Source organism: Leopardus geoffroyi, chromosome C1 (genome assembly GCF_018350155.1).
Source record: "Leopardus geoffroyi isolate Oge1 chromosome C1, O.geoffroyi_Oge1_pat1.0, whole genome shotgun sequence".
In the NCBI taxonomy this organism is placed as follows: Eukaryota; Metazoa; Chordata; class Mammalia; order Carnivora; family Felidae; genus Leopardus; species Leopardus geoffroyi.
In genome coordinates, this window is record NC_059328.1 from 199596047 (window position 1) to 199607340 (window position 11294).

Below are 11294 nucleotides of genomic sequence, written 5' to 3' on the forward strand. Positions count from 1 at the left end.
CCCAAAAGGGACTCCAACTAAGGTGTCCCACTAGAAATTACCCCTCCTTTTCAGCTCTCCTTCCCTCCCCCCTCACCCCCCAGATCAAACTGCACATTTCCTGGAGCATTTTCTCTTAAGACCTTACTTTGTATAGGGATAATATGATCAATTCACTTAAGCCAATGTGTTAATTACTGACACTGACTTCATATAACTCCAGCATCTTAACAGAGACTTTTAATGCCTCAAAGCAAAGGAGAAAAGAATGTGTTTTTACTGTTACTCAGTGCCAGGGCCTGCAAGTGTTCTACTCTTTGCTATCTCTTTGTCTGGTGCCTCCATCAAGATGTATCATGTCTACTCCAACAATGGGTGCCCTATGGACCAATCATACAATGACACTGGTGTCATTTATTAAATCAATGTCTTTACTTCATGATTTTTTTTGTGATCAGTTCATTTATTTTTTTATTTTTATTTTATTTTTTTAATGTGAAATTTATTGTCAAATTGGTTTCCATACAAAACCCAGTGCTCATCCCCAACAGGTGCCCTCCTCAATGCCCATCACCCACTTTCCCCGCCCTCCCACCGCTAACAACCCTCAGTTTTTTCTCAGTTTTTAAGAGTCTCTTATGGTTTGCCTCCCTCCCTCTCTGTAACTTTTTTCCCCCTTCCCCTCCCCCATGGTCTTCTGTTAAGTTTCTCAGGATCCACATAAGAGTGAAAACGTACGGTATCCGTCTTTCTCAGTATGACTTATTTCACTTAGCCTAACACTCTCCAATTCCATCCACATTGTTACAAAAGGCCATATTTCATTCTTGCTCATTGCCATTTATTCATGATTAAATACATATACATGCACATGCACGCACATACACACACCTCTACTTAAAATACTTCAATGGCTTCCTATTGACAAAATAACGTCCGTGAGATTATAAAATTCCTGAATACTTAACAATTGGCTCTTGCAAGCCAGTATGAACCACCAGCGCCTGCAGACAACTGTCTTCCTGGCCACATCTTGCTACACACATCACTCTAGCCCCACAGCTTTTTCTACCTGTTCATTGAGTCATACTCTCCCTCTGCCCCCACCCAAACCAAATCTTTCCATGGACCCATAGGCCAAGTTCTCTGTTACAACCTTCTACAGCTCTGTTATCCTCTTCTTCAGAACCTTATTTCAGGTTATGAATTTGTTCCTCCATGTAATCAATGTGACATTTAACACTGTAAGCAAGGGAGCATCTGCAGGAGGTGTGATCAGAGTAGCAATAGACTTCCTTTTATATGTAGTTTCTATGTGCTCTTTTATGCAGGAAATCTCAGGACTTAGCAAGGAGAACTTCAGTGCCTGAGCAAATCTGCTCAGTTCTTACAACCACAAATACAGCGGAATCTATTTTCTCCTGGCTTCTTAGATTATTGAAGCAGGATGAAATCACTCCAAATGCCAGTGGTCAGAAGTCTGATCACTAGATACTCTATGCAGATGCTTCATAAGCTATATCTGCAAGGTTGAAGTAGGAAGATGGCGAAAAATAATCCTGCAGGAAAGACTGAGAAGCAGGCACCTCATGACCACCTTACCAAAGCACCAGAGCATGGCCTCCCTTATAAGATTTCTTTTGAATAATTTCTATTGTGGAAAAGAAAATGTTTGCCAAAAAGGTTTTACTGTATAACCATGTAAATTAAGTACTTAACGAAGTACAGAATAATAGGAAAACTCTGCTTCATGGAAGATCTTTTTCATGTAGATGTATCCCTAGCCTGCTTTCCCTTCTTCCTTCCCTGTTCCAGCTCCTAGTAAATATTTGAATTTCATTTCCAATTTTAACGCATCTCCAAAAATATGAATCCTTTCTGAGACTAGACCATATGGGTCCCCATTAGTTTTTGGGTTACACAGTGCTTACCTAAGGTCACATAGATAATCAATCATAGAACCACAACTTGAACCAGGACTCCTAAGTCATAGTCCACTTTCATTCTGCTTCTTATCTGGTCTATTTCCAGTACCAGCGGGAATTTCATGCCACCCGAAGGAAAACCAAAGCTTCGCTACTCAAGCATCTTCTCCATGGGAAATTTCTTGTAGTTGTTAGATAAATTGTGTTTTCTGGAGAGTATTAGATTATACAATATAAAACCAATAAATCTGATGACTATCTATAGAAAGACGGTCTCACTTATTTTTAACCATCAAGCTTCTTAACTCAGACCATGCGTCCTCAATACTAAAACCAACTAGACTTTGAGATTCTGATCAGAAGCTTAGGATCTGGGTTAATGAAAGCCAGCAGTGTGCTCCTAAACGTTTGCCTCTTTTTGTGGGCAATTAAAAGCGTTCTACAGATCAGAGAGATTTGATTCATATCCCTTTGATGCCACTTCCTAGGTACATGAACTCAGCCGAGTTATTTTCTATCTCTGAGGCTCAGAGATAATGTACCTTACATGGTTTATATGGCTGAAGGTGAGAATGTGCACCTTAACATGGCTTATTGGAATGATTAAATGGCACAAATTCCTGGCATGAAGTAAGTGCTCAAGAAATTATCCCTATGTCTTACCATTCATTGACAGAGATTTCTATACCAATATTACTAGGGCAAAGCCTGATGTATATGTAAGGTCTGACATATTAGTTCAAAAAATAATTTTGCTCCTATCATATAACTAGACAGTTCATACTTTTTAGTGAAATAAAGATATACTGAGTTTGGGATATGTGGCAAACACAGCATTAAGCCTGACCAAAGGAAATGACAGGTATTCATTCAGTTCCTTTTTTTTTTAAGTTTATTGCGTTTATTTTGAGAGAGAGAAAGTACGAGCGGGGGAAGGGCACAGAGAGGGGGAGAGAGAGAGAGAATCCCAAGCAGGCTCCGCATTTATAGTTCAGAGCCTGGTGTGGGGCTCGAACTCACAAACTGTGAGATCATGACCTGAGCTGAAATCAGACACTTAACTGACTGAACCACCCAGGTGGCCCTTCAGTTCCTATTTTTAAGGAGCTGACAATTTCAGCTGACACATGATACCTCCTGTGTTCTTAAGGATCTCACCACACAGTTGGCAACTCGGTTCTCAGTTCTCTGAGCAATTACTGTGTGTGTGTGTGTGTGTGTGTGTGTGTGTGTGTGTGTTTCCAATTCCTTGAGAATCAATTCATCTCCATCTCCTCTTATTGTAGGTGTCTGAAGAAAGAAAGAACAGTTGGTTGCCACTCTTCACATAATAAGCCTTAATTCCCAGAGAGTTATTGAGTTATTCCTCTGTCTTCTGTTTCAAGATTAAATAATTCCAATCCCTTTAACCTTTTCTCACAGGTCCTACTTGCCAGGCTTCGGTTTAATCATTTTCTCTGCTCTCCCCTGGAATCTCTCCAAGTCTTCTACACTAAATACGTTGCTTTTGCCATTGGGTTTACTCTCTTAAGAAACTTATTCTTCCACATAAACCAAAGCAAAAAGAAAGCATCCTCCCTAATAAAGAGAATAAATACAAAGATAGATTTCCTATGTAAGGAACCCATATAGGACACTCATATGCTTGAAACCAGTTACATTTGCTGTCACCACTATTAAGGAGAAAGGGACAAAACCAGAACAGTTTCTAAATAGTGCCAGCCATTGTGCTTCACAATTATCTGAATTACTTTTAAGCAGGTAATACTATTAACCACACACTTGAGGCTTTCGTTACACTGGAAGTTCTCAGAAGCATGCTAATAAAATCATTGTTAATGAGATCAAACGGGAATTTTTGATTCTGTAAAATACCTCTGGCCGCCAAGTCGACCATCAAGGTGGTTATTTATAGACAGTGACTTTGTTCAGTCCTGGCAAAGTGCAAAGGATCTTTCTTTGCATTCTGTCCATCATGATAAATTAATATTTTCTGTGCTGAGAAAGCAGCACATTCTAAGGGGCTCTTAAGAAATGATGTAGAGAGGCTGATCAAATACACACTAATCATAGTATGACACCAACACATGCAGAAAGGAGCAGATAGGAAAACCAGACCTCTAGTAAAATATCTCTTCAAGACATGCACAGTGACTTGTCAGAAATCTTTTTTTACAAAAATCCCTCCCTCCTTTTTTCTCTTATTATGCCATTGAGATGAACCTGCCCCCTGTGAGCCACCAGAATGCCTATGCTTACACACAAATACACACATGCACTCTTAAGAATCTACTGAGAAGTTTCCAAATCCCTTCAAGAAACTGAAAAAAAACTCTTTACTAGATCATATTCTACTTGTTTCCAGGACTTCTTTGTTTTAGAACCACTATTTAGGAAAAAAAACTATTTTTCCTTCCCCATCTGGAAAAGTTACAAGCATACAATTGGGTGAGAAGAGTTGATTAGCAGTGGGAAGGTAGAGAGAGAAACCACTGCTTCCCCGGGGGGGGGGGGGGGAGCTTCAGGAAAACAGGTGGTAGCGGTCATCCAGTCATCATGTTTGATTACTGAAGCTAGTTCAGCTCTGTCCAGATCCTGGCTGGCGTAGAACTAGCCAGGCTGAGAGAGGTCTGTCAACAACAGCCGTGAGACAACCAGCTACATTCTGAAAAAGGCTCCGGGCCAAATTCTCTGCAGATTCCCTCTATTTTGGATCCAAAATAAATGAATGATTTCATGTGGAATTTTCCCAGGGGAGGTGTAGCCCCAAAGACAGTTCAGTCTATCAAACAATGAGTTAAATCCTAAAACAGTGATCCTTAAATCATCAGCAGTTAGGATGGCCAGCAGCTTATAACCACAGCATCATAACAAGAAGTACCGTCGTGGGTGATGGTTTGCTAACTGTTTAACTGTCACTGATGACCCATCATATCCCTCTTACTCTTGCTGGTCGGTTCTCTATGAGAACCATGCACAGGCACATGCCCCAGGTGTTTGTCCAAGAGTGAAGGAAAGGCATAGATACACAAAGGTCACTGGCTTATGTATGCACAGCTGAAGTCTGGGAGCTCTAAAACAATGGATGATTAAAGCCATAGTGTATTAAATAGATTTGTGTTGAGAAATATACATTGCAACTTCATAGCTACCATTTTTATAAAAGATTTCAATTATGAAGTGGAACTACAAATCACCCCTGATTTCATTTATTTGGTGGTAAAGATAATCTCGTAAATTCTTATCAAGCAGTAAGAAAGTGAAAGTAGAACACTGATATTGATGTGTGTTACTTTGCAATGGTTATGGAAAGTGGCCAGTAATGCTGGGTCGATAAATCATGAGTAGACACAACTCCCTCTCTTTATCCAAATTTGTACTTTGGAAACTTACACCAAATTGTTTCAAAGAAACAGCAACTTGCACCTCCCCACTACAATCCATTGTATCTTGGGAAGCAATTTTTATTCCATTTGATTTTGAAAAATACTATCACCAGTACTGAATACTGGCATTTGTACCTTGGGAAGAAAGGGAAACTAAGAGAAAGGAGAGAAAGATAAGTAAAAAATTAAGATTGGTCAATTTTAAAAACATCCATCTCTACTAAGCAGGTGACATTTTCAGTAAAGCTTTTCTGAATCTGGAAAGTAAAATAAAATTCCTGCCGACTTTCAAAAGCAAACCATTTGGGTCATTCTTAAAAAAAAAAAAAAAAAAAAAAAAAAAAAAAGATAGCCAGCAGATTAAAGGAGCTCCATTTATAAAAATCAAATGAACCTCCAACAAAGCTTGTTTGGGGCATGAATAAATCATCTGGTCATGAATTATTTATTGTTATCAAGAAACAAGCTGGAGATTCCAGGAACTGGACTTTGGGAAGGTACTAAAGCCAGGCAATGAACAAGTTCATTGTGGCCCACCCACCATGGAAGTGAGAGGGCAGGCCACAGGGTACCATCATCTGAAGCAGACCACTCTAGACACCCTCTAGAGTTTCAGGGGATGCTTCTGCAGCATTTACACCCCAGAGCAGAAAGCAACTAGAGTTTTATCCATAGAATCATACTTTAGAAAACTGCAGTACTCAGTAACAGACGGTAAGATTGTTTTGAGCACTGTATCTTTTTTTTTTTTTAAATACACATGGGGAATATGAGCTGTTTACAAGAGAGTAGAGGTTGAAAGTCTGCATTTAAAGGAGATGGCTAGAAAGTACCTCAGTAGTGAACTATGAAGAGTAGTCTGACCTACTCATTCATGGTTTTGGGGGTTGGCGTTTTAATGGGGGTTGGGGAGGGAAGAGAAAATGGGAGCCACTCAAATTTAATCAACTAATCAACATCTATGTGTGTTCCAGGTCCAAACTGCTTTGCAGGAACTACAATAATCCCGGCTGGCATTGAAGTGAAAGTGGATGAATGTAACATCTGTCACTGTCACAACGGGGACTGGTGGAAGCCTGCTCAGTGTTCAAAACGCGAATGCCAAGGCAAGCAGACTGTGTAGAACAAATTCCCAACCGATGAGGAGTTCTTAGGAGAGGATGCTATGGCTTCCACACTGCACATGTTTGAAACAAAACAAAACAAACAAACAAACTCCTGCCAGCTACAACAGGGTCACCAGCAAAACCTTTTAGGGTTGACAAAAGTGAATATTTTGCTAAGAGGAAATTTCTCTCTTTCTCTCTTGCTATATAAGATCTATATAGTATATAGCTATCGAAACCGCTTTTGTAATTATCCATGCTTGATGGTGACTTGATGACTGGATTTCTGAAACAAAAAGGAAGAAACAGCCTCGTACAGGCTCCCGTTCTGGTGACACCTCTAGCCAGCCAGCTTACTGTCCGCCGATTTACTTCATGTTTACTCTTCTGTACATCCCACATGGCATTTTTCTCTTGTAGTATTTCTTTTTCTATTTAGAGCCTAAGGGGCCATATTCAACTGCACAGTTAAGTTTTGAGTTGTGTCACATAAGCTTTAGTAAAGGAATATCAGGGGTGAGGACGCTTCCTGACCAGGAAGACACAAAAGCATCCAACCAATCACCACCCCACCTTGGGTGAAACACGCAGTATAGGCTCAGAAGAGAGAGGTGGGTACAGACGGATGTACTGCTGGGGCGGGGCAGGGAACTGGTGCTTGGTGCCATGTGTGGGGGATCACAAATCTTACAAACCACACATTTCCGACACAAAACCTTGAAACTGCCAATCAAAAACTAATATGTGAAGAACACCATGAGCTTGGCTCAAGAATCCAAAGGGAGCCAGGAATTCAGAATTGCAGCATTAATCACCAGACATTCCCATGATGCTGAATCTCAGTTCGGTTTGTAACTTAACACACTCTAAGCCCACTCGGTCACGTGGTCCTATAAATACCAGAACCAGGGTGAGTAGCCCCACTGTGAATCTGAATCCGACAGAACATGCCTGGCTTTTGAGTTCAGATTTGGCCGAAGGCCAGTAGTACCCACATGAATTTGTTTTTGTTTTCGTTTTTGTTTTTGTTTGGTTTGGGACTGTGTTTGCCATGTTTTAGTAATGACCACTCAGCCCTATGTCTAAAACACAGATTCAGGACACTCTTTCCACCTCAAGTGCTGATTTAAATTAAAGATTAGGGTAGAGTGAGTCTTGCACAATACAATTCCATTTGTTGAACATTTTTTAAAATGTATATATTAGATACTGAACAATTAAAGTGAACCTTTGAAGAGTCTCAAGGTTGCCCTGGTAATGCTGCTCGTATAGTAACAGAAAAATAAAATACACAGGGTATCTGATGCCACCTCGAGTCAAGCATAAATTTGGGGATTCTGAAACCACATGGCATAATTAGTTGCTTATTCTGCTCTCCTATCTTGAAAAACTTGGCGTGGATCTGGCAGGGTCCTTGAGGAAACTTTAAGGTTGTTTTCACTACCAATGTTCTTTCCTTTTCCACTTCCACACCAGCCTGGGCTTTGCCACAGTTCTCGCAGAGTGCCACATTCTAAACAAGATTTCTCAACTTTAACTCTATTGATATCGTGGGCCAGATAATTTGTTGTTGTTGGGGGCTGTCCTGTGCATTTTATGGATGCTTAGCAACATCTTTGGCCTCTATCTACTAAATGCCAATAGCAAACACCCTCGTAACAACAGATTGTCTCCAGCATTGCCAAATGTCTGCAAAGAGTGGGGAAGGGACATTTCACCTGGTTGAGAATCAGAGGTTAAGAATCATCAGTACAGAGTGGTTTCTGCCAGGGCGGCACACCAAGCAGACTCTGGCTGAGCCCGTGGATTTGATGAGCCTCTAAGCCCTTTGGGACATATATGCACAACCAGCAGCCCCAAGGAACAGAGGTCAGTCTCCTCCAAATGGAGCGAGGCTTCTATTGCCATAGGTCCACCCTCAGGACATACTTCTTTAGTCTCATCAACTGGGTTTTCATTTCAAATGGTCAGCCTCTCCTCCCTGGAAGCATTTCCAGTCATCAAGAAAGAATGGTCATTTCCAAAATTAACGTTGATGAGTTGGACCTGACATTTCTCACGTACGCTGTGCTCATGTACGATGCAAACAGCCGTGCCGGCCCCATCCGAGGAAGAACATCAAGCCGTGTTCCCTTAGAACACCAATTTGCAGCAAGGTTGGTACCTTTTGTTGCCACCACGGATACATCATATAGACAGTCATGAATCATTCATGAACAATTCTGCATGATTTATTCCTGCACTCCAAAGTAAAGGCATTCCACACTTCAGCTTGTGTCTAGACAGAGATGTATTATTGAGCTTTCTTTGCCCGGAGGTTGCCTGGTGCCAGCTTCAAAAATCCACACTCTTGGAAGGAAATAATAATAACAAATGACAGGAATAAGGTTTGAAACCCAGAAAATATCATTAATAGAGCCATGTAGCATAGTACCCTATCTATTATTAAGGAGTTACTATGTCCTTTTTAGAAAACAGAGTGTAACTGGGGAGCCAGGGTTCAGACAATTTGCATCAAAGTCTTGGCACAGTGATAGTTGCAGCAAGAACTTACTAGAATGGAGTGTAATATCCATCAAGAAGCTCTTTTCAGAGAGTTTGCAGAATGAAGGCTGTTCTGTGGTCTCTGTTACCAGCCAGAGAGAGGGGTTTCTTTTACTGTTGTTGTTGGATTTTCTTTTTCCTCTGAGTTTCACTACAAGCTGTTTCCTTTAAGACTTTGTAGCACTGACATTTTTCTCCCTGTAGGGAGAGATGAACCTATACTGTGACAGAATTTCTCATAAACCGATAAACATTTTACAACTTCCTTCTATCCAGGTCATTGAGAAATTCTTTCCAAACTCTGAACAACAGAGTTCTGGTCTCATCTGTTTGTTTGTTTATTTATTTACTTTTGAAGGCTTTGTTTGCAGCCCCACTGTCCCCACTGTCTCCTATTCCTCCTCCTTCTTTGGTTCTTGGCTTTAACTACAGCTTTGTTTAAATAAGGGATCAACATCCTGTTTGTCAGCTGATGCCTGTTAAAAACGATTCAGTTTCTAAAATCTTTGAAAAATGGTGTGCCTGAAAACTAGTGAGAAAAAAAAAAAAACAACTAAACACTAAACTGTAAAAAGGGGATTCTAGCAACAATATTTGATGTGTAAAAGACTATATTATTAAAAAATTATTTTGTTAAATATAAAGTGTGTTAACCAGCAAACATTGTTTGTGATATATTTTCCTTCCAAAATTCTCTCTCCCCACTACCCTCATCACTTAATGACTAAGTCTCACTATCATATGAAAGTACTTGTGTCATTAGACCCACAATCAATTCAAATTAGGCGTGAGCTTTAGCATTTGCTTGCCCACATTGTCATGTTTCCTAAGATAAGGCAAGGTTGACTTGGGATCAAACAGGAAGCTCAAATAAACCAGCAGGGTGAGTGTAAAGTGATAGGAAAAATATTTTCCTGACCCTGTATCCATACATAATACTAATGATAATCTATAATTATTGAGTGCTGCTCTGTTGGCCAGCCCTGGGCTGTGCACTGAACCCGCAGCATCCGTTCAGTCCGTCCACACAGTACGTCTGCCAGGGAGGAATTGTTACTACCTCTGCTTTGCTGATGAGGAAACCGGAACACAAAGACGTTCAGCGATTGGTCCAAGGTCATAGGTTAGTAAGTGGCAACACAGAAATTTCGTTTTACAAATATACACAAATATACAGAAAAATCGAGAAAATAGTACAGTATCAGGAACTTCCTTTTACCCATTGCCCAAACTCAACACTTATCAAGACTTTGCATTATGCTTCATCTATTCTTTCCTTTCCTTGAATATTTTAAAGCAAATATCAAGCATCATATCATTCCAGCCCTACATCTTGTAGTAAACATCTCCTTAAAAAGGGATACTTTCTTACAAAACCGTGTTATATGACCAAAGCCTAACAAAATTAAGAATTCCTAAGTATCATCTAAACCCATCTTAAAAATGTCTTTGATTTTCTAAGATATGAGGGATAGGGGGTATTTGCATGATCCAAATTGCCCATAACCTTGCATTTAGTTGTTATGCCTTCTGAGTTCAAAATGGGGCTTTTAGCCCTGCCAACTAACAGCTATGAACTCTGACAGAACGTGAATTTGTTGTTATTAGAGGCTTTTTTCTGGGAAAATTACTCTTTTAAAGCTCCATGTTAAACTCCCTCCTAGACGCTGGGGAGGGCTAGCGGTGGGCAAGAGACTTTCTACCAACTGACCTCCAAGGGGCAACAAAGAGCCTCAGGGCTAGAAATGGCACCCCGCGTGCACTGCCTCTTCTATGTGTGCGAGCTTTCTTTGGGGAGTAAGAGCAAACTATTATTTTTCTTCTCCTGGAAACAATCAAGGTGCCTAACAAAGAGTAAAACTGAACAATATTTTATAAATTGCCATCATCTTTTGCATTGTTGGAGGAAGAAAAAAGCCAGCCACTAAGAAATGTCAACATGGAGTCCCCACACATATGTATATGCACCCCGACTCCACCAAACTTTTCTTAAAACAAGATTAGACTATCTGGCTTTTCAATTTCCCATGCGTCCAATTCTCCGCTCCCTGTTTCCCTTGCAAAGTGTTGTTTACAGTTCATTTCTGATTCAGGTTTCATGGGAGGGCACTTCAAAGTGCTATGAACTGCAGTTGGAGTCCTGGGTTTGTTGTTGTTTGACGGCTTACCACGTTGAGACTATTACTCTTTTAAAGAAAAGTACCTTCATGATTTTGAAAGACAAATGATCTGAGCCAGCAACCTCACCTACACTTTCTTACCACATTTGTAAGGGATTTCTACCATGAACTGGAGTGACAGTCTTATCAGTGAACCTCAAACTGTACTGTCTGGTGTGAATACCTGATTCTTCC

General features: G+C 40.4%; 1 protein-coding gene across 1 annotated transcript in view; it reads left to right on the forward strand.

The window, feature by feature from the left end:
* The window catches only part of VWC2L (von Willebrand factor C domain containing 2 like), a 162654-nt gene extending 153053 nt beyond the window's left edge, over positions 1-9601 (forward strand). Inside the window, exon 4 of the mRNA XM_045481135.1 lies at positions 6265-9601. Coding sequence (XP_045337091.1) covers positions 6265-6413 — 149 coding nt within the window. The 3' untranslated portion in view covers positions 6414-9601. The remainder of the gene's footprint in view (positions 1-6264) is intronic.
* Positions 9602-11294: the final 1693 nt, after the last annotated feature.